This window comes from Arachis stenosperma, chromosome 5 (genome assembly GCF_014773155.1).
Source record: "Arachis stenosperma cultivar V10309 chromosome 5, arast.V10309.gnm1.PFL2, whole genome shotgun sequence".
Lineage (NCBI taxonomy): Eukaryota > Viridiplantae > Streptophyta > Magnoliopsida > Fabales > Fabaceae > Arachis > Arachis stenosperma.
The window spans coordinates 29,316,805-29,341,786 of NC_080381.1; the positions used below are offsets into that span (position 1 = coordinate 29,316,805).

The following is a 24,982-nucleotide window of genomic DNA, read 5'->3' on the forward strand; positions in this document are numbered from 1 at the left end:
CTCGAATTCAAAATTCGAATTAGGTTCCTTATCTTAGGATTCAATATAAATGAAATTTATGCGTTTCATCTCAAATTGGCTCAAATTGAATTTCTGTTGTTAGTTAGAGATAGTAATGTATATTCATGTGAGTGCGGCGAATTTTCTTTTCCATCCTTTATTCCTGTGTTAAAAAAAATCCTCTACCCTTCTCTATCCTTATTGCAAGTCCCTATTTAATTATCTTCTTAGGAAATGCATATACCATAGTTATCTATAGATATTCTTTGATTTTTTTTTAAATTAACAAAAATCATCATAATATAATAATTATAAAATAATCAATTCAATATAATTCAACACAATTCATAATATATTTATTATGAAAAATAATATTTTAAAATTAAAGACATGAGGAATATTAATAGCAAATGAGAACTTAAAATTATATGTAGGCAAATTAAAATAATGTATTTAATGTGATTTGTAAGAAAAAATTATCTTATTCAAGTATAATACACGTTTTATTATTTTGTACATAACAATATTAGTGTTAATTTATATATTATTATTATTATTATTGAATATTAAAAATAAACAGTATTTGTATTATTAGTATTTTTCTGACCTTCCTCAACTCTATATTTGTGATTAGGTCTAAAAGCTCTTTCACCTCATTAGAAACAAATATAATCTAATAAATTTCTATCTGATAGTGTTATACATTGAGATCATTATAGGAGAATTAATTTTAGCGAGTTAATGGTACAGTGTATAATCATCACAGGAGTGTTTTTACATAAAATTATCAATGAATTATGTATGACTTCTGATGAAAATAATATATTCAACATGAATGTTGTTTATTAGGTAAAAGATAACAAATTGACAAAGAAAATTTATTACAATGGGTATATTTATTTTAACAAATATTCTTCTATCAAATATTATAAAAAATACATTGGTTACCCTAATTTCTACAGATCTAACTTCCATTGGCAGTAGGATGCTTAAATTGAGTCATTTCTAGGCTATGGTATTCGTCAAATAAATAATCAATGAAATATTTATCTATACCTTCTCAATTTGAGTACATTTATACATAAAAGAAATTATATATAAAGAAAATAAGAGAAAAAAAAAGTTAAAATAACAAGAACAATAAAAATGATGATTCTTAGAGCAGCTCCAATGAGATCAAATTTTAGGTATCAACAAGTGTAATTACCCGTGCCATGCACGTTATAAGATTGAATTATAATTTTAAATTATTTTTTAAAATTAATTTAAATTATAATAATTTGATTAATAAAAAATTAATATGTTATGGATTGTTTGTTTTTTTTTTAAATTTAGTATTAATTGGATTAACTCTAAAATAGTCATTAATCGATTTTAATAATCTACTTTCTTCAATAAATCAGACATATATATTGAATGTGATCATAAATAATATAGTAATAGTTAAATCTACCCACAAATATATTGGCTATTATCACACTCTAAAACAAATTAAATATAAAAGCTATTAGCACGCACTTATAAATCTATAAAATCGCACTATCTTTAATTCGTGCAAGGGTTTATTTATCAAATAAACTTAAAATATAAACAAAAAATATTTATAAAATGGACCTAGCATCACTTGAAAGAATCATGGAAAATAATCAACTTACCTTATCATCTATAAGAACCATTTCTATGTAAGTCGTGTTGTTCTTGTCAAATTTGGATGAGACTTTTCATAACCTTATAATTCTTGCCTTTATTTTTCAAACTTTTTCATTACATAATCTATCATAGCTAATACTGTTGATAGAATCATAGTTAGTATCTTTTAGGTATGAAAAATAATAAACAGAAGAAGTTCCATGTCTGAGATACGAATTTTCTAGATGATAAATAATTATAACAATTTACTATTAATCCTTATATATATATACACACACTAATTATACACGGTAATAGTTAACAAATATTTTCAATGGAGACACTTACTCAATATATATGTTATCGACATTAATTATATGCCAATATTTTTAAGAAAGAGCTAAAAGAGGAGATATATAAATATATATAATATTATTGCTATATAGAAAGCATACATAAATTGCTACATTTTTTTATTATGTTATACAACTTAAAATTATACTATCATGTTATTATTAATCCTAGATACTTGCTATAATTATATCAAATTTAATTATGAATCTAAATAAATAAAATAGATAACATTCAATATTATTTTTTTCTTTTTTACATTCAATATTATTGTAAATATAAAAAGTAAAATAATTAATAAAAAAATATGAGCAGAAAATAAAACATATTAATTAAAATTCAATTTGTTATCTAATTAATCTTGTGTCCATACGATATAACTTTACAAAAATGTTATGAATCATAACCTTTTTTATTCTACAAAAAAGAAAAACACTATATGTAGTCTTTAGTAGTACAAAAAATAATTATAAAAATTAATTATTGATATTGATATTAATCATAATTGATTATTAATACTATAATTTTTTAAAATATATTTTACCTTTTTAAAATATAATGCATGTACCGTGTAGACTTTATTATTATCCACTAATTGATATCAAATTAAATGGGTCACTATTAATGTGTGCATCAATTATCTCCTAATAAAATTATTGCACTTGGATGAGAATTAGAACTATATCAATTGATATAATTAGAATGATTAAAAATATCGATGATTTATAAGTAGTTTAATAACGCATTAAATATTAATTTGATATAATTATAATAAAGATATTTTCTTAAATTAATATAATCATGCATTATTTATGAGCTAATTGTAATATAATTAAAATAAATTTATTTGAGAAAAAAAATTCATGTATAATTTTCAGAAATTATAATAATTTTTTTATTTATATATACATATATATTAATTTTGTTAAATAATTCTATATATATATATATATAATTATATACATATACATAAATAAAAAAATATATGAATTATATTTTGTTAAACTCCATATTACCAGCTATTAAAAATATTTAAATCACATGTATTAATTTTTTTGTTATAATTATTTCGTTTTATATATATGATTATTTTTTATTCTACAATCGTGCAATAATATTTTTTATAATATTATTGCTATATATGAAGCAGCTTTATATTACTATAATTATATCAAATTTAATTATGATGGTAAATAAATAAAATAGGAAACAATCAAAACTAATTTTTTTTATAGTCAAAATTTACTGTAAATATAAAAAATAAAATCATTAATGATTAAAAATTTGAGTAGAAATAAAAATCTATAAGCTAAATTCAATTTGTTAACTAATTAATTTTATGTTCATATAATATTATTATTGTTATATATTGATTAAAACTGCGAATACATACTAATAAAATTATTACATACAAATGAGAATTAGAACTATATCAATTATATTAATTATATAAATTCGAAATTATTATTATTATTATTATTATTATTATTATTATTATTATTATTATTGAGAAATGATGATAATTCACGTGATAATGAATATTACCTATAAAACATCTAAAATTAAATAATATTCAAGTATAATTATGTGACAATTATAATTAAAAAATTACTGTATATGAAGTCACGTGAATTATTATTATAATTGATATAATAATTGCTATAATTGCTACATATTCTCAATCTTATTGGTTGTATCAATTTAACTATATCAATTATATTCAAATTAGTAGTCAATTATTTTTATAAATTTTTTTACTATAATTAGATTATACTTATGAGATTATCTTGTATTAATTGTTATAATTAATTTAATAAAGATATTTATTAAGTATATATGTTATCTATATTAATTATATGCCAATATTTGTAAGAATGAGTTTAAAAAAGTGATATATAATATATATAATATTATTGTTATATAAAAAATAGATTTAAATAATATATTAAATATTAATTTAATATAATTATAATAAAAATATTTTTCTAAAATAATATAGCCATACATTATTCATGAGCTAATTATAATGCAATTAATTAAATGTATAATATTATTTTATATTATTTATTTACCGTCATGATTTGATTTGATTATTTTCTAGTTTATTTATTTACATAAATGATTAAAATATATAACATAACTATCGTAATTATTATAATTTTATGATATAATTATAATTAACATATTTTATTGTAATTAAATATTGATTTGATATAATTATAATGAAAAAAGTTTCCTAAAATAATATAATCATACATTATTTATGAGCTAATTATAATACAATTAAAGATATTATTATATCATAATGTCTACTTACTATATTAATATAATATTAAAAGATACATGTTTCATTATTTTTATAAATAAAATCGATTTTTATTGGCAACTAAATTGTATTTAGGTCAACGAAAACTATATGTTTAGGTAAAGATTTTTTGTCAAATATAATGAAAATACAAATAAAGAAATAAAGGATAAAAATAAACTTAAATAATATATCTGGCACCACTTCATTTTATTAATTATTAAATTATTTAAAAATTAAAATAGTACATCCAAGAAAAATACTCATAATATATAAATTGAGACAATAATTTAAAATTTTCTAATTATAATTTAATCAAATACTAATATTAAAACCAAATTACTTAAACAATATTGAATCTATTATAGTTCTTAGTCACGTATAATATAGAGTCATTCTCGTAACGATAACCAACTGAAATAACATCGTAAATATCAATATTTAGAATTCGTGCAAATTCAAACCATCCTCTTGTTAAATAAGCTTCATCATCCGCTATTCATGCAATGCGGCAAGGTATAGAATTGCCACATCGAGAAACCAAACTAACCCTTATTCCTCTCAATGGCATTGCATGCATGCAAAAGAAAGCCGGTAATTTCTGAAAAAAATCACAATATGTTATAAAATTATTCTAATAATAAACAACTTAAAATAAGAAAATTTAAATATATTACCAATCGTTGAAATTGCATATCCGAGTTTGTCACGAATTTAGCATAATTGAACTTAAACCGAGAGAATTCAATCTCATTATGTGCTCCACTTTGAAGATTTTCGGGCAGACGTAAAAAGTATGGAGGGGATGGAACTTGAACTTGCCTTATAAAATTCCGTGGATGCAATTCCTCAATCAAAAATTGAGCTCCTCCCAAGAAAGCTAACTTTAACCACATTCCATTAGGTTGGTCATCATAGGTGAGTAGATCCAACCATCTTTCGGTAAAGTAGAGATTATTGTCCCTTCTTTGAACGCTTACATCCATGTAGTTTGAACCTGAATCAGTGAAGACAACTCGATGAGGTATTTCATGGATGTGATGCATTGTAAACGATTGTGGTAAAAGACAATCGAACTGGAACATTAGACGATAAGAATAACTAAAAGTAACAACAATTAATAAATTATTAAAAGAATAATATAATAGAATGAGTATATGAAAAATATTATAAAAAATTATAAATTGTACCTTAAAAGGATCAACTTCAATAAAAAACGAAGAATACATTCTTATTCTATGAAGTAGTAAAAAAAAATACTAAATATAAAATTATGAGCTGACTCTCAAATTTAGATTCATGTACCACAGAAAAACGCTATTTATAGACCTTAGTAAAACAAAAATAAATATGTAAATTACTTATTATTAAGGCAATTTTTTATTATATACTGTAATTACGCATTATAATTAATAAGTAGTTTAATAGTGCATTAAATATTGATTTGATATAATTATAATGAAGATATGTTCCTAAATTAGTATAATTATATATTATTCATTAAATATTAATTATAATATAATAATATAATTATAATAAAGGTATTTTTTATAAAATAATTTAGAATAGATGAAAAATTTCATTTGTTTTGGAGGGAAAATGGACTCACGAGAGATTGACACGTCACCCTTATTAGCTGGGGGAAAACCCAATTTTAGTATATTTAGTAGATTTTGATCTTACAGTAAATGATTTAACATAATTTTTTAAATTATTTATAAAATTCTAATTTTTCTATAATCTAAATATGGTAATTTAGGGGTGTTCATGGATCGGATCTGATCCGCATATTCGCGGTGTTTATCCGAATTCGACCCGGAAAATGCGGATATGGATCCGATCCGCAAGACTATTGGATCGGATTGCAGATTTTGTATAGATATTCGCATATCCGATTTACATATTTGCGTATCCGCAAAAATAAAGAAATAAATAAATAAATATTCTTTTTATGTTTTATTTCAACTAATAATTATCATATATGTTGTATTATTTTAATTTATTATTTAAGAAAAGTATGTTTACTAATATTTTAAGAGTAAACATATTTAAAAGAATAGAAAAATAAATTTTATTGATATTTTTAATAAAAATAAGCTTTTAAAAATATTTTTGTGTTTTGCGGATATATCCGATCTGATCCGCACATGAATCGGATCCGAACTTAAAAACTGCGAATATTGGATCCGATCCGATGATTTTAGTGCAGATCGAATAGAAATTTTGGCCATAACCGATGCGCGTTCACCGCTATATGGTATATAATTATTAACTTTGTAATTTTATATTTTTATTTTATTTAAATTTTCACAATTTAATTAAATTTATTTAAAATAATAAAAAATAATTTAAAATTTAGATTGAAATAAAACCAAGCATTGGAGTGACAAATTTTACATTAAGTTTCAAATCAAATCTTATGATATATAATCCACAAATAAAATAAAATTAATATCAAGCATTAGAGATGTTCTTATAAACTTGTTTGACCATCTATATATAAAAAATCATTAGATCATGATTATCTAATAAAATTAATTTGTATTTATTATATTTAATTTGAATAAGTAAAAAATCATCTTATTTTAGTTTGGTCCTTAATATAATGAATTTGACTGAATAGATATGATTTGATCTAATTTGATATGATCATTAATTGAAAATATCTCAATTGCCTATTTTATTCATAAATTATTAGTTTAATGACTAATAAATTAATCAAATTAATTAATTAATACACATAATTATTATAATTAATTTGGTTTAATAAATTAAAAGAAATAAATTAAAAAATACTACGAGAATATAAAAAATACTACCAAAATAAATTAATATAAATTATAATAAATTGTGTGATATTTAAATATCTAATTAAATTAATTAGTTGATATAATTAATTTATCGTAATAAATTATATTTAATGAATTAAAAAAATAAATTGAAAAATATTTTCAAAAGTATGTCACATCAATTTTATCATTAAGTATAAAAATTCAATTTTTATATAATAAAATAGATAAAAAAATAGAATAAATAGATAAATTTATTAATTACTTACTGTATCTTTAATTAAAAATTAAAATATTTTATTAACTCAAATATTTTTATCGCAATAAAGACCTAATTAAAAGAATTAAAATGATTCAAGAAGATAATTAAAAAAAAAGGTATAATAAAGTCTCGTTGTAAATTTGGTAAACATAAATAAAAACCCTAAACTAGTCAACAAAAAAAAAAACCCTAAACCTCACTAACAAGGGTTCTGACTGCAGGTATTGAAAAATAAATAAATGAAAAAATTAAATATAAAATAAAAAATAAAAAATAAAATCCATAAACCCCAACACACACCCTATGCTATGCTCTCTAATCCAGCTCCGCCGCTACGCTACTAGCTCCTCTTCCCCACTCTCTCCCCTCCACAATCTCGGTTACTTCTTTTACTCCACCGTAACCGCCATGGTGCCCCACCCCAAGGACGATGAGTACCTGAACGCCGCCATTCCGAAGCGTATCAAGATGTTCGAGTCCATCCAGGCCGAGCAGAAAACCCAGCGCCTCTCACTGTCGCCGGATCCAATCAAGGTCACACTTCCCGATGGCACGGTCAAGGACGCCGCCAAGTGGCAAACGACACCGTTCGATGTGGCGAAAGAGATTTCCAAGAACCTCGCCAACAACGCACTCATCGCGAGGGTCAATGGTGTGCTATGGGACATGGCCAGGCCTCTCGAGCAGGATTGCGAACTCAGGATCTACAAGTTCGAAGATGACGAAGGCCGCGATACGTTCTGGCATTCTAGCGCTCACATTCTTGGCCAGGTAGTTTTCTTCAATTCGGAACGTTTTTCGATTTTATTTCTTTATTATTCTGTTTGATTTTGGAGTTGATGGTGAAAATGACGGTGGTTTTCTCTTTGCAGTCGCTTGAGTTGGAGTACGGATGCAAGCTCTGCATTGGGCCTTGTACTACAAGAGGAGAGGTGAATTGTTTCTTTCTACTTGGATTTAACTTGGTTTAGGATTCGAAATATGTAGTTTTCTCGAGAGAAATTTCATTATTGCCAATCATGCTGTTTGTGTTGTTACACTGAGTAATGATATAGCATCGTCAAAAAACTCGGAAACATGTTCCTGCATACTAAATAGAGTAAAAAAGGTAGATACTTCCAATGCCTTGAAATCTTAAACAGCAATCATCTTCAACTTGCTCTATTTAGTAAGTAGATGCATACTTAGGAGGATAGATCATTTCTCTGGTTTTATTATTTTGTTGCAAGATAAATAGTATGGATGAGAATGTGGATGTTGTTGTAGGGTTTCTATTATGATGCGTTTTATGGTGACTTGGGATTGAATGATGATCATTTCAAGCAAATTGAGGCCGGGGCGTTGAAGGCAGCTGGGGTATTTCTCATCCTTCTTTTCTCTGTGTGTTTATGTGTGCATATTTATAGAGTTGTTTCTTGTTACTGTGTGTGTTTGTAACCAATAGCCAATAGTTGTTAGATTGTTATCTATTAGCTTGACAATTTTTGTAATAATGTACTGAATGGTATCTCAAAATTTCTGTGGCTTTGAGAATATTTGTACTTTGCCAGTCTGGTATTCACAAAAGATTTTAGATTTCAACCCTGTGAATGAGAATTCTTCATCTGGTTGTTAGTTGGCTATTCCTTTTTATGCTAAATTGCTAATGCAAAGTTTTTGGATTTTTTTGAGTGTTATTGCTCAGTATGATAAGTTTGTAGTTCCCTTAATATACATGATGGTTGATGAGCATTATGCTTACAGGAGAAACAACCTTTTGAGCGCATTGAAGTAACACGTGATCAAGCACTTGAGATGTTTTCAGATAATATGTTCAAGGCAAGCATAGTATCTTTTGCACCACATTACCATATTGATCTGAACAACACATTGCTTATTTTGTTTCTTCTGTAGCCTATGATATCACAATCTGTTGCTTATGCTATGTTCTTGCTATTGTCATCAGGTTGAAATTATCAATGATTTGCCTGCTGATAAAACTATCACAGTATATAGATGTGGTCCACTAGTAGATCTGTGTCGTGGACCACATATACCCAATACTTCATTTGTTAAGGCAATTGCCTGTTTGAAGGTATTTATTTAAATTTTGTTTATGGATATGTGTTTGACAAAGTTTGATTTATTTGGAGACATGTGTTTAATCACAAGTAGTTTTGTTATTGGTGGTTTTGCAATTCTAGGCTTCTTCAGCATATTGGAGGGGGAACAAAGATCGGGAGACTTTACAAAGAGTTTATGGCATATCTTATCCTGATCAGAAGAGTTTAAAGGTGATCTTCATTTCTTTACTAATTTCTTTGGAATAGAATATCCAGCTGTAAACTAAGCTGTGGCAGTTGAATGATCAGTTTCCATACCTTGTGAAATATTACTGAATAACCAACTAATAGCTGCTAATGGCCTGGTATTCTAGATGCTCATTTGATGTTTGAAATTATGTGTACTGCTACAGAAATAGTAAAATATTGCCTGCCAGTAATCCGACGAATAAAAAAGAATATAGATTATCTATTACCAATCTTGATGTTATGATTTTATATCTTGAAATTATAATTCTGTTCCAGGAATATTTGCTTAGGCTGGAGGAGGCTAAAAAGTATGATCACAGGATTTTGGGAGTGAAACAGGAGCTTATTTTTCATCATGAATGGAGGTATAAAAGGGTGTACTTACTGTCTTTTTGCAGCTCTTAGTAAGCTTCGTTTTCTGATGCATCACAATTCATCTTTTTTTATGCCAGCCCAGGAAGCTGGTTTTTCCTTCCACATGGTGCACTGGTATACAAAAAATTGATAGGTTTCATAGAGAGTCAATACAGAGTCAGGGGCTATCAAGAGGTTAAACATTGGCGTAAAGTTTCTTGATATGGAGAAAAGTGATTTTTTATTCAAACACTTAATACTTTCAATCATCAGGTCATATCTCCGAATGTATTTAACATGGATCTCTGGAAGCAATCTGGTCATGCTGACAATTATAGAGAGAACATGTTTATCTTGGAGGTATATTTTTATGTGTGCAAGACTGTGTGTTGGAGGACTGGTCTGTCTGCCTATGATATATATTTTTTTTTTGCTTTGATGTATCTGGTTACTCATTTCTCAGCTGCTTATTTTATTTTACTTTTTAAATTATTGTTGATCTGTAGGTATGAAACTAATAAATGAGTTTACATAGTATCTTTTTAGTATTATTGGTATTCACAGTACCTTCTGTGCTTTGAATCATGCATGTATTTTTGAAAGCAATCAAGCTATCTATCCAAACTATATCATGTTTGATCTGTTCTAGATTGAAAAGCACGAATTTGGGCTGAAACCAATGAATTGCCCAGGGCACTGCTTGGTCTTCAAGCATAGAGTTCGCTCGTACAGGGGTAAGTAACAATTATTTTGACATTTATGTCCTTAGGTAGCATCTCCTATATATGCTTACTTGGTGTGGCTAGGGTATTCAAGATTTTAACATTGAATTTAGGATAATAAAGAAAGTATGTTTTTGTGGTCTGATATATAATAGACAAATTGGTACATGGTTGAGTCTACAATGTTCAAAGTGGACATAATGAAGAACTAAGTTAAAATCTTATATGTGTAATTTCATCTCACAATTATTTAATGGTTCTGCAGAACTTCCCCTTCGCATGGCTGATTTTGGGGTCTTGCATAGAAATGAGGCTAGTGGTGCTTTGAGTGGATTGACGCGTGTTAGGAGATTTCAGCAGGTATCTTCTTCCCCTAGCTGCTAAAACCAAACAGAGACATTAAATGCAAAGTTGATACAAGGGATTTAACTCACTCTTTTAAAACATTGCTTTATTTATTTTTGTATTTCAAACTTAGTTATTTCCAAATAAAGTTTAGTTGCTGCCTTTCTTTTCTTTCTATTCCAAATAATGTCGAGGTAGGCATAGATTCTTGTGATTCACAGAAGATCCTTTCAATTTATAGGCATATGCACTGCAAATTCCAAGTATGGAAATTCCTTACAAGAGATTTGAAGTACATGTTTGAGTTGCAATTTTTATTTTTGTTTTTTATTTTATATTTTAATTTACATTTAGTGAGAAGCATAGTAAGGTCCCTTGAAATGGAGACATTAGCTTTCTGAAACAAACCAGTTATTAGGGGTTTTGAAATTCCCTTCAGACACTTGGACTCATATTAATGTTCATATAGTCATAGTTGTAAAAACATCATAAAAATTTGTTGCAGCAAGGCAGCTGATGGTTTTTGTTCATTTTTCCAATTATGAAATAATTGCAGCTCTAGTAACATTGCAAATTAGTTATCTAGATCAAATACAGTGTTTTTAGTTCTGATTTCTGCTCTGTTTGAGGTCCTATGTTGTTAACAGCATTTCCTTAAAATATTGCACAGGATGATGCACATATTTTTTGCAGGGAGTCTCAGGTGAGTTGATCTTCAAATTTGTGAACAAGAAAATTTTTCTCTTTCGAGTTGAGGGTGGAATTATTAATATGATTCAATTTACAGATAAAGGATGAAGTTAGAGAAGCCTTGAAGTTCATCGATTATGTCTATGAAATATTTGGTTTCACATACGATCTCAAGCTTTCAACGGTGTGCTCTTTATTGTTCTTAATGTGCTTACATGCCTCTTTTGATGTTTTCAAAAAACCTATTTAGGCTGTTGATAGTATCTTATCTGCATTTTCCTATACACCAGTAGGTTTGGTTTATAGAACTCCATTAATTCTGGCAAGATAAAATTGTAATTTTAAATTTTAATGGTGATTCTTCTTCTTTCGTTCTTTCTTGTTGATAAGTTTTATGTAATCAATATTAAAAATATACAAAATCTCAGATGAACGACCTCCATATTTCCTGATAGTGTTAAAGCTTCATTGGAAACATCATTAGGTTCAAACCCCATGTATTTTTCTACCTTGATGGCATGTTTTCTACCTGCCAAAGATGCTTTATCTATGTTGCACTTTTCCGGTCAATAGTTGGGTTTCTGGATGTGATTCCAAATTTCCAATTGAATGTTATATGGGATTTTATAAAACCAATGAAGTTGGCAATTTGCTAGTAACTTTATGTTGGGCTTCATGATTAAATTCCTTGCAGCACTGGTTCTTATGTGAATTCCTTTTACAAACTTTGTTTTCCTTTCTTAGTTTTCTTGTTCTCATCCAAGCAAAGAAGTTTTGTTAATCTGTACTGTTGTTGTTCTTTCTGCACATGGTAACACCTATCTTATTATTTGTCTGTTTATCATCCTCTGCGTGTGTTGAAAACTTGAGTAGAGGCCAGAGAAATCCATAGGAGAAACAGCAACATGGGAGAAAGCTGAAAGTGCCCTTAAGGAAGCTCTGGATGAATTTGGGAAGCCTTGGCAGGTAATTATATCATCATTTTTATGATTTCAAGAAGTCTTTAATTTCTATTATTAAGTTCATAATGTTGCTTTGATCATATTGGCTATAATTCTGATTACAATTGATTCAGAATGGGCAATCAGCAGTCCCTATTGTATAAAAGTTGATGAATATGATTGTGATTACATGTTTACCTGCTACATTTTATTTTTCTTGACTATAGAATGTGTCATTCACTTGTAAACTGTGATCTTTGTGCTTATTTCTCAATAATTCCTTGCAGCTGAATGAAGGGGATGGTGCATTCTATGGACCAAAGATTGATATCGATGTATCTGATGCATTGAATAGGAAATTTCAGTGCGCAACTTTGCAGGTTTATACCGTAACTTGATTTACATTCTCACCTGAGTAAGCTTTGGATAACTTAACTGGTAGTTTGCTGTGTTTGCTTGCAGCTTGATTTCCAACTACCTGATCGTTTTAAGTTGGAATACTCGGCTGAGGATGAAGCCAAGATTGAGAGGCCTGTCATGATACACAGGGCCATTCTAGGATCTGTTGAGCGCATGTTTGCCATACTTTTAGAGCACTACAAGGGTAAATGGCCCTTCTGGCTAAGTCCTCGTCAAGCAATTGTTTGCCCTGTGTCGGAGAAATCACAAGCTTATGCAGAGAAGGTACATTACTTCTAGGTTCTATTTGTTGTAAATTTATCACATAAAATGAGTAGGGTGATGTGTACTGGATGTATCATGGGATAACACTATTGGGAATTATAATTCTGTGGCATCCTATGTTAGTAATATATAAAGCTATTACAACATTGATGATCTTCATGTTTTCTTAAATACTGCGAGTTTCTCTGCATATGGTTAAAATTGAATCAATTAGTTAGCTTTGCATTATTCTTTTCTTACTTTTTATTGGGACACTTGTAATTTATGGCTTGTAAAATAAGTTGTTAATTTATTAGATAACATTTTCTCGTGCTGCAATTTGATAGGTGAAAGATGAAATCTACAGCAAAGGGTTTCATGTTGATGCTGATTTATCAGATAGGAAGATTCAAAAGAAGGTGACGAAATCATCCTGAATTGATACTTTGGCTATAGTTCAATGTTTCATTCATTTGATATGACAATAATGCTAACATTGTTTTGATCTACTGCGCGATGAAATGTTTACAGCCAAGTTTTATTGTGTTCAACATGAATTCCTTTTATAAAAATTATTGTGTACAACATATTGAGAAACCAAGTTTTCAATTCTTAGTACTTGGTATTAATTTTTCCCCATTGACCTGAAAGCTTAGCCAAATAAATCTATATGTAAGCTGGGTGTATTTAATGTTATTGGTATCTTTGTGTGGTATGTTTACACTTCTTTAATCTTGCAAATACATCTATATGTTCTGAATTTTTAATCGGAGGCCAATCGTATTAAATGAAAAGTAAACTTTTACTTCTATTTAATTTGTTCTGACTTTGTTATGACTAATCTCTTAGCCAAATAAATGTCTTAATTGAAAGTTATGCCAAGCTGCAGGTGCGAGAGGCTCAGCTAGCACAGTACAACTACATCTTGGTTGTTGGAGAGCAGGAAGCAGAAACTGGACAGGTGCTTCTTATTTACGCTTTGTGATAAATAAATTGCTAGTCTAATTCAAGTTTTACTCTTAGCCAATCTTCTAGCTACGTTCCCAGAACCCGACTAAGGTGTCTTCATATGCATTTCATTGTGTTTTTACCCAATGCTGTTGTTGAGCCTAATTTTAGCTGAAGTCTTTACTTACAAATTGGCTAATTGTAGCGAGACAATGATCAAAATATAGATCCTCCTATTAATGCTTCTAATTGCGAGAAATTATTGCATGCTCCCTGAGAACATATATTTTGTGCTTCAGGAACATGCACCACTAATTTTAGATTTATATATACAACTTTTAAAATATTATAAATTGAAATTAGTGATTATGCATGTTCTTGGAGGTGAATTAATGTGTCCCGGTAGTATGTTATCCAAAGAAAATGTTCAATCTTGTATAAAAGGGATAAAAGGGTCCCTAACCATTCATTGCATGGACACATATTTTTTAACCAAAATTAAATACTTATATATAGTTTTTTTGTTTTTGGAACACAGGGTACTTCTATTAGTCAATAGAACACTTATGTCACTCTTTTTTCAGTGGTCAAAGCCCTATAAGTACTTAATTTTGCTTAGAAATTTATGTCTTCACAAAAACATGGTCAGGGATTAATATCTTTAGAATATACAGACCATTTAATAGTTTCCTTGATTAGCATTAGGGAGGAAGGTAAGGAAGGGATGCTTTAGGACGTGCCAGATAACGGTCGAGCCTGAATGGTTAGACGTTTAGTTTGGCCAATTGTTGGATACTTAAGTCATGCAAAAGTACATGACATGCTTGTGCTAGACTTCAATTTTGTTGGATTACTCTTTCAGTTAAGGGTTTTCTATCAAAAAGCAATTTTCCTTAGGGTAGGTTTGCAGGGCGGTAAAAATGGGGTGAAAAATTTCGTGTATGAACTCGCTTAAATTCGATCCCTGAACTTTCTTACTATATTTTTTTCTCCCAAACCTTACCTTATTTCTTTCAATTTTTTTTTGGTTTATATAAAATAGGCTCCTGATTGTGTGTTGCTATCTTTCCTTCAATCTATTAACTTCCTTGTGGAAAACCTAAATCCTTACTTTTCCAGGTGAGCGTGCGGGTAAGAGATAAGGCGGACCTTACCACTATGAGTATCGAGGGCCTGCTCGAACGGTTCAGTGAAGATGCAAAAAATTTCCGTTAAAACTTTTGTGAAAGCTGTTGATGAAATTTCCTAATTGTTATCACCACTAACATCGTGAATTTTGTTTATACCTGTAACGCGCTGATAGATCCTTGTATTGACTGCTATAGAGTCTAGACTACATGCCAGACCTGATTTGGTATTTGGTTTTGGGGGAACAATCATTTTTATTATTTTATTTTATTTTTTTCTCGTTTAAATTTTTTTCATCGTAAACTGATTTTTAAGTCAATACAATAGTATAATCTGATCACGCATATGTTATTGGGAATGGATCCTCTTAATTGTTAACAAAAATTAAGAAAGTAAAGTATGATTTTTAATTTTTAATTGTTTTTTGTATGGTTTTTTTTTTTTGTCTCACTTATAAAATTAATGTTATTTTTTTGGTTATTAAAAAAAATTAAGAGGATCATTTTCATACGTTATCCACTTCGTGCTTGATGGATCAGCATTCAAATCTATATAGGTTACTTATACCTAGGTATATATTTTCTGTTTATTGGTTTGCAAAGTTTTGAAACTATCTAATATTTAATTCGAGTTTATTATATTTTTAACTTTTTTTATAGTTAATAGTTGGTCTATTTTTTTGTTTTTTTAAGGGTTTATCTAGGAATATGTTAAGATTATAAATTGAAAAAGTTTTTATTAAAATTATAAAAAAAATTATTTTTTTAATAAATATGTTTTGTATCTATCTTGTGTTCTAAAGGGCACATGTTAGTTAAATTTTTTTTAAAAATTTTATTCCTCTATGGATTATCCCAATTCCCAACCCTAAAAATCTGTACCACCACTTCTGTCCATCCTCTTCTTGTCAAAAACCAACCACCATCATTCTCATCCACTGCCACCATCCTTTCCATCTCCATAACCACCCTAAACCCTTGACGCCAACTACTGGTCACAACTCTTCCCCCGGAACACTACCACCTGTTGCACCCATCGCCCACTGCACCACCTCACCTACCACCGCTAATGCTCCCAGATTTGGCAGCGGTTCCATTGTTGTTGCCAAGCCCATATAGATGGAGAGAAAGACAATAGGTGGAAGGAAGAAAATCAAGGAGAGAGGAAAGGGACAACAATGGTGAGAGGTGGAAAGACAAAAGTGAGGGAAATTAATTACTATTCATATTTTAAAGATGGCTAATTCTATGGTGTCTATAATTTAGTGCCTAAATTTTGCTTAACTTTTTTTTAAATAAGTTTTGAATTTTTAAAAATTATTTATTTTTATATTTTTTAAATTAAATATTGATTTTTATTTTTTTTAATAAATAAACACCACATTTTAGGTACTATAGCATTCGCATTCAAAGATATGCATTCCAAATTTCCAATGAGGATAATGTTAGTTTTGGTCCCCAATCTCATACGAGAAAGTCAATCTCATTAGTGTGCATTTAATGTCATATTAACAAGTTAACATGGTAAGATAAGCAATTCTATATATAAATGGCCTTTTATTATTGTTTACTCGGAATGATCGATTTCAAGAACTTTTTTCCCGTATTTTAAATATTTTTCTGCATTACTTGTATTTAATTCTCTAATACCTAGCAGGAGTAATATTTAATGGATCGAGTACCCAATATAGAGGTCATGATTAATGAGAGTAAACATGGAGATAATTAGAGTTTATTGAGATAATTTTGATCAGGATAAAGATATTTCAATATTATTTTTTCGAAATTTCTATTTTCCAAAATGATCATTTCCTAGTTGAAAAATGTCTAAAAATGACGTTTTAAGATTATATTAATAACATCAATGTGGGTTGGTCTGAGTAGTAAGTGGCTCACTATGGCTTAAACATTCTCATGTGAGTTGAAAACTTATGAATATAGTTATTCCTGTTGAGAGATTTTCTCTTGGGACTCATGTACTATATAGTATCCCAAATTCTGTTAGGTGTAGATGACAAGAAGCTACCAGTAAAATCTAACATTATTAGAAACTTAAAACTTTTGTTATATATATCTTCGGTGTAGGTACTAAAATCAAAATTTAGAACATGCATGCGATGTTCCAAAGATGTTCCAACGATAATGATATTAAATCTCTTATTTAGCATTTTCATGTCACACACTCATAATTAGTTACTTTAAAACTGATGGAATAAATATTTTTCAAGCTTCAAACTTTAACCTACTATATGAAAAGTGGTTTCTGGATTTTGCACATTATTTTTCACATGGATTAAATGGATATCACTAAACTAAGAATTAAAAATATGTTACTTCAACTTACACGTTTTAAAGTTCATAAATTTTGTTATATTGCTTGAGAAGGAAAAATTCAATCTCGTTTGGTACTCTCATGTTTGAAAGGTGATATAGGAAACTTAATAGTGCAAATTCATACACATTATGTGTGGCTTGACATTATTTAGCACAAAATCTCATATCAAAATTTTAAAACAATAATATTTGGGAGGCAAAAAAGAATGAATCAAAACAGTTCAAATTTATTATATTTAGTATTTATTAATTATCATTATAATTAATTATTAAATAAAATAAATTTAGACTGTTTTTTTGTCTTTTTAGTATTATAATTTTTAAAATAAGTTTAATTTTCTGCCTTTGTCATGCAAAGTTTGAAGAAAAATAATGAATGGAAGCTAAAAATCCGGCCCGGTAATTATCGAATTTAAAATTAATTGAAGTGACTAATTATATAGGTATGTATACATGTAATGTTTTAGTAATACGAAAATTTAAAAAACGAGGGGGAAAAAAAATACACGCATGCTGCTATTTTCGATGAGAGTTCTTATATTATATTATATTATATTATAATATAATGACTATGTGTGAATACATCTTTGATAAAAAGGTGTAAAAATGAATAAACTTCAGAATAAAACTATATATAGACACACACACATTTGCCCTCATTAAAATTAAAATTAATTTTTTAGAAAAAGGCCACATAAATATTTAGAGTACAATGATGAATCCAACATTGACAGTTTTGGGTAAAATCTGTACGAATTACAGCAACACAAGTGAACCCAATTTTACTCTCTTAATTTGGACAAAACGTTGAATGCATGCAGCTCCTGTCGTGCCTGCACACTGCTGCTATTGTAATCCATTTGTAAATATATTATTGCTCCTTCAAGTAATTTTTATTTTTCATTTTCATTGTTATTTTTTTAAAATATTTATTTTTAAACTAATATAAAATTTATTTGGATATAATTTTTACATCCAAATTCCAAATACATGAATTTAGAATATTAAAAAAAATGATAATCACAGATAAAAAAATGATTGAAAGCATATTTAGTGTGTAATAATAAAACGGCAAATAAAATTAGCTAGCTACTACGTACATCCCTTGTCCTCGCCAACCACATTATTTTCAGCCCACTGTAACATTTTCACCTGTACAACAATAGCATAAATAGTTTTCACTATATAGTGTATATATATACACACAGTACCAAAAAAAGTGTTACATGTACTATATTTTAATTTTTAATATTAAAAATAATTCATAAAAAAGTGAAAAAATTAAAAATTTAATATTATATACACAAAATTATGTAAATATTATTTTTTATATGAGTAATGTCAGAAATTACAATTTTCAATTAACATTAGTTAACTTTGGCAAATTATTTTGTATATCTTAATTTTTAGATTCTAAATTATAAATTCTTAAATCTAAATTTTAATTTTTAAAAAATATTTAAAATAAAAGAATTATTAATATTAACTAATTAAAAATTAATTTTTATATTTTTATGTATATATTTGATAGGCATGCATCAATAATATTTGAAAAACAATAAAAAATCAGTCTAAAAAATTTAAATTTGTTTTATTTAATATTTATTAATTATTGTTAGAATAATTATATAATTTTAAATATAATAAATATATAATTATAGATATTATATATATATAAAATTATAAATATCATATTTTTTTTTTTAAGTTAGGAATGAGATTCAAATCCAAAACCTCTAGAAGAATATAAAAAAACTATATTATTTGAATTATAATTTATTGGCTATGAATATTATTATGTTATATATGATAATTTTTGTCTTTTTAATATTACCTGCAGTGCATATATGAGTACATATATGTATAGTACTGATACATGATACAGCTATGCAATAGTTTTACAAGAGAATCTTTCTTCCTCCTTCATCCTCTCTTAGTTAGCTACCGTTATATATATATATGATATATCCCTAAATCAACATATGCTAAATCCTCAGCCATATACATTGATATATAACTACAATAACTAATAAAGGAGTTAGAGCATGCATGTTATCTTCCTGTTTTGATGGACTTAAATTAATTAATTAAGCACGTTGACATATATATCATATATATAATTAATTAGTCACCTTGTTGTGACGCTTAATTACATCCTTTTAGGCGTTGATCTCTCAAGGCACATTAATTAATTGGTTGCAAGATTCGGTGTGTGACTAAATGCTATTATCCCTCGCACACACGCACAGATATACTGACATCATAATGAGAGCAGGTTCAGAATGAAGTGCACACGCATGCATGAAAAATGAAATGAAATGAGAGTTTCTTCTTAGTACTTCAATCATATACATATTAATGTAGAAGCATCTAGAACACTCAGTAATCTAATAATCATTATTTATTATTATTATTATTACCATCATCATCAACAATAACAAAACCTAGTAACACTTGAGCTAATTAAAAACTCATCATCATATATCATACTCTCACTACATTATATTTTAGGTTAGGACTAGTATTTTTCATATTCCACTAGCTAATAACACTCATCACCATATATATTATATCAGAATGCATTATTATTATTATTATTGGCTCCACTACTAGTTACATTATTATTATTATTATTATTATTATTATTATTATTGTTATTATTATGATGATGGAAATGGTGTTGTTGTTGATGATGATGATGATAGGCTTGATGCATGGAACTGCTACTCTCACCAACATCAAGCTCAGGCCTATAAACTTCATCATTATCAAGCTCCTCTTTTGCTACAACTTTCTGAATCCCCATCAACTCCAACGCCCTTTGTTCTTGTTGTGATTGTGGGGGAACCACTGAAGGAAGCTTAGAGAGAAGTGCCTCAAGGCTACTCATTGATGGGGTAATCTTCAATGCCATGGTGCTGTTGCCATTGTTGAAATGATGATCATAGAAGAGTTCAGCTGTTGTTGGTGGTGTTGGTGGAGGGATAACTGTTCCTTGGAAATGATGATGCCAATGATGATGATGATGATTAACATGTTCTGGGATGTTACCATATCCTACTACTCCTTCAACTTTGTAAGGGTATGCAGAAGATGAAGGGTGTGGTAGAAGAACTCCTGGTATGCTTTCTATGTAGCTGAATTTCTTCCTCAGTAGAACCACATAGCTCAAGTCCTCAATCACCTTAATTCATTAATCATTAATTAACTACAATTACACACTCTTAATTATTTCAAATCATATTTATAGAGTAGAGACACAACCTTGTGAACTGCTCCCAATTGAACAACACCTTCTCTTACAGCAATCAGAGCTATGGTCTGCATCAACAAACAATGAAGATCCTATGATGTAGACACATGATGAATATCAATGTTTATTATTTTCTTATCATAATCATCATATATAATACTAAGCTACCTTTATTCCAGATTGGAACTGTGCTTCCCAAGTCCTAGGATGCTGTAATTAACAATATAATCAAGCATGAAATCATGAATTAAGGGTAAGATTATTGATGAATTAATAATTAATGAGTAGTAGTATTAACTGAATCAGCTGAATTATGCCACGCTGACAAGAAGTTGATTTCTTGTTCATTAGGCTCTTTGTATATCCATTTGTGACTGTGATCTGCAGCAACTTTCCCTATCAACCTGCACTTATTCAATTCCACCCATCACAATAATAATTAATAATTAATAATTTTATTAATGATAATCACATAACATAACACATACATACCCTTCACCATAGTTATAGATCTCATGTGACATCTTGAAGAACAGCTCTGGTTGCAGGCCTTGGTAGGGTTGGAACTCACAGTTACCATAAACAGAAGAAGAAGAAGAAGAACCATTATTATTATTATTATTATTATTAGGACAATCACCAGAGTTTATTTCAGGTGCTGCTGCTGACGCTGCAAAGTTGCAGAATCCATCTTCCCACACCAATATCCTAATAATAATATATCATAATAATAATTATTATGATTATTTTTAATAATCAGGAATTATATTCAACCAAATACATATATGTAAACCTTAATTTACCAGTTCCTTCTGTTTCCTCTTGATCTATCATAAGCCCCTTGACCCTCCCACCTATACAACAAATTAAGTAAAATAATAATTAATTAAAAACAGAATAAAAAGTAAAATCTGTGATCCTCTTACTTTGGTGGAGGGTAGTTTCTGGGGAGGATCCTCCAGAAAACAGCATAGACCCATTGAGAATTGTCATGGATGCACAAGCTTCTAAGAGTGTGTTGAAGAAGATGTGTAACCGCCAATGGAGTTAGATGTTCTTCCATCATATATCAAATTAAATCAAATAAAATCAAATCTCTTAATCAATAGTAGTAGTAGTAGTAATGGGGGGAACTACTACATACATACATCTTCTTTATATAATAAGCTTAGCCCACCAACATGGAAAAGTGAAAAATCTCACATTTATTTATTCATATATATATATATAATTAAGTGAAGGGAGGGAGGTGAATTGAATGAACCATATAGTTCTCAATTTATTTACCCTAAATTTGTATTGTTGGGGGGCCCCCCTATACCAACTCCTTTTCCCTACTCATTTTTATTATTTTTCAATATTTGAAAACAACCAAACCTTACCCAAATTCATGAATCATCTATCACCACCAAATGCCAAAACTAGAAAAAGCTTTTCTCAATTTTTAATAATATATATAATTAACAAAACTTTTAAATATCTTATTATATATACTTGATGCAATCGCAAAACATCATATAATTTATTTTATCTATCCTATTATGTATATATAAAAAATTAACTATTAAATTAATTATTAATATAAAATATATATAAAAACAAAAATATTATTTATATATTAAAATTAATTATTAAAAATAATTATCAATATATTTATTTATAATATATGTGAGATTTAATTTATTTTTAATATATATTTATATTTTAATATATATTTTATATTAATAATTAATTTAATAATTAATTTTGATATACACATAATATAATTTATATTAAAATAATATATAATAAATAATTTAATAATTAACTTTTTTATGCATAAATAATATTATTTTATTTTATTTATAGAGTTACGTAGCTCCATGTCTTTGCTGATATATGATTTATATCTTCCTAGATTTTTCCTGAACCCCAATGCTCCTACAGCACCACCATCTTATTATTATACTAATTAATACAACATCTCTTGTTAAAATTATTTAATTATTTGATTTCTTTTTCCCATTATTGCTTACCGTTCTGTGTTTTTTTTTTCTGACAAGCTTCATAGGTATTAAGCTATATCCAGTACCATGAGATGATGGTGAGAACTTCTTAAACCACAACCATTTATTCAGCCTCAACCAGAACACACACTATAACACAACATCTCATAAATTTTGTCACCTTATAATTAACTTAGCTTTCACTAGCTAGTACACATAAATAATATACAAGAGTTCTTCTTTCTTCTTTTTTTTTTTAAATTTTCTTTTAATGCTATTTTAATTTTGTTTGGTTATTATTATATTCTAGATGAGAAACAAGATATAATGGAGTGGTACCAGCATATCCTTGAGGTGAAAGCGAAATATCATCATATGACTGTTTGAATATACTGTTCCAACACAGTAGCCAGTGGCGACTAGCATCTTTATACATTAATTAATTTGAGTTGTGATAGCTAGTAGTTTAATTAATATGGTAGCTAAACTAATTAACAATACTTAAATAGTGAAAATAAATTTTGTTGTACAATTTTATTTTTGTGTTAAAATTAGTGGCATTGGTGATGCCACAAGGTGTGTAAAATTTTGTCACATACAGCACTGAAAGTTGATGGGAATTTTTGTTGATATTAGGTAGGGAAATTGAATTTGTGACCATACTTGTTATAAGAAGTGTCATATATATAGATATAGTTTATTTTTTGCACATGCTGCAAGGTGTCAGAATATACATTAGTATTCTTAATTATAATCTTTATATATTATTATCCAAACTTATTCACTTAAATTAAAATGTTGGATGATTTTAAAGAGACCTTGCAGGAAGGTATAAAGCTATACAGTTCCTCCCTCCTTAAGCCTTGTTGCTGCATTGCTAAAGAAGACACTACTGATCATTCTCTTTCTTTTTCTTTTTCTTTTTCTTTTCTTTAATTTGTCCCCTTTGTTTTTTTCTGCTATATAATATTATTAGTGTATATTTGTGTTTTCATAAATTAAATTGAATTTAGGGCAATAAAGACACATCAAATTTCCATTTTATGATATGTATTAAAAATCAAAATATTAAGTATATACTAAAATCAGTTATTAAATTCAGTTATCAAAATAAAATACACATTAAAAATAAATTAAATTATATATATTTATATATAAATATATTAAAACTGATATTTTTAACTAAAAATAATCGTATTTTTTGTATACTAAAATTAACAGTCAAATTCATCGTACATATAAAATATATGTTAAAATATAAAATATAAATAAAAAATAAATTAAATAATACATATATTTTTATAATACTGATTTTTAATTGATGTTTAGTATATATTAGTATTGCAAATTAGTTTCACTTATATATATTTGAGAACATTAACATGTATTGTAATAATTAGGCAAATAAGCGACTGAAGAACATTATTATATATTCCAAAACAACTGAAATAATGATGATGAGGATGAATATGTGCAGAAAAGGAAAAATTCAACGACACAATCTAGAAACTTAAAAAAAAATTTGAAGATATATATAGACATAGACATAGAGATAGAAAATCTCTATCTCTATCTCTACCTGCATTGCATTGCAGCCACTTGCATATTGATATAATAAATCTCTGCACTCAAAACATGCATCTGCAAGTTTACATAATGACCAAAAGGAGGGAACTCAATTACCTTTCATTTTCATTTCCCCTCTGACACACACCACAAAAAGCTTCACATACCACCATCCTTTGACCACCACCACCATCCACATTTATATATTAATATTAATTAATTAATTGATTAGTTTCACTCACTCACTAACTATATTATTATGACATCATCATTTGCCATAATAGGCAGTCCTGATGTCATCATGGTAGTTCTCTCAACAATTTAAATTACAAAAAAGAGATATATAAATAGTTATATTTTTAATATTTATTTTATAATTTTTTTTTGAATTTTTATAAATTTTATTTTTAAGTTTAATAAGAATTAA

The 24,982-nt window shown here is 27.8% G+C and overlaps 2 protein-coding genes across 3 annotated transcripts; one reads left to right on the top strand and one right to left on the bottom strand.

The window, feature by feature from the left end:
* Positions 1 to 7,622: 7,622 nt before the first annotated feature.
* On the top strand, positions 7,623 to 15,688 carry LOC130981943 (threonine--tRNA ligase, mitochondrial 1-like). Its single transcript, XM_057905711.1, has 19 exons — positions 7,623 to 8,107; positions 8,209 to 8,268; positions 8,603 to 8,692; positions 9,080 to 9,154; positions 9,282 to 9,410; positions 9,520 to 9,609; positions 9,904 to 9,992; positions 10,080 to 10,176; positions 10,255 to 10,341; positions 10,631 to 10,715; positions 10,969 to 11,063; positions 11,719 to 11,751; positions 11,836 to 11,922; positions 12,612 to 12,704; positions 12,967 to 13,059; positions 13,142 to 13,363; positions 13,690 to 13,761; positions 14,232 to 14,303; positions 15,410 to 15,688. The coding sequence occupies exons 1-19, from the start codon at positions 7,640 to 7,642 to the stop codon at positions 15,503 to 15,505; spliced, it is 2,133 nt and encodes a 710-aa protein (XP_057761694.1). The 5' UTR covers positions 7,623 to 7,639; the 3' UTR covers positions 15,506 to 15,688.
* A 4,488-nt stretch (positions 15,689 to 20,176) lies between these two features.
* Positions 20,177 to 22,167, bottom strand: LOC130982413 (protein RICE SALT SENSITIVE 3). 2 transcript variants are annotated; one of them, XM_057906415.1, is made up of 8 exons: positions 21,931 to 22,167; positions 21,808 to 21,858; positions 21,645 to 21,712; positions 21,497 to 21,554; positions 21,303 to 21,408; positions 21,173 to 21,214; positions 21,016 to 21,072; positions 20,177 to 20,935 (listed from the first exon to the last, which is right to left on the bottom strand). In XM_057906415.1, the coding sequence occupies exons 1-8, from the start codon at positions 22,068 to 22,070 to the stop codon at positions 20,324 to 20,326; spliced, it is 1,134 nt and encodes a 377-aa protein (XP_057762398.1). In that variant the 5' UTR covers positions 22,071 to 22,167; the 3' UTR covers positions 20,177 to 20,323. The 2 variants fall into 2 exon arrangements, with proteins under 2 accessions (XP_057762398.1, XP_057762395.1); XM_057906412.1 differs by having other exon boundaries at positions 21,497 to 21,712.
* Between the last annotated feature and the right edge of the window lie 2,815 nt (positions 22,168 to 24,982).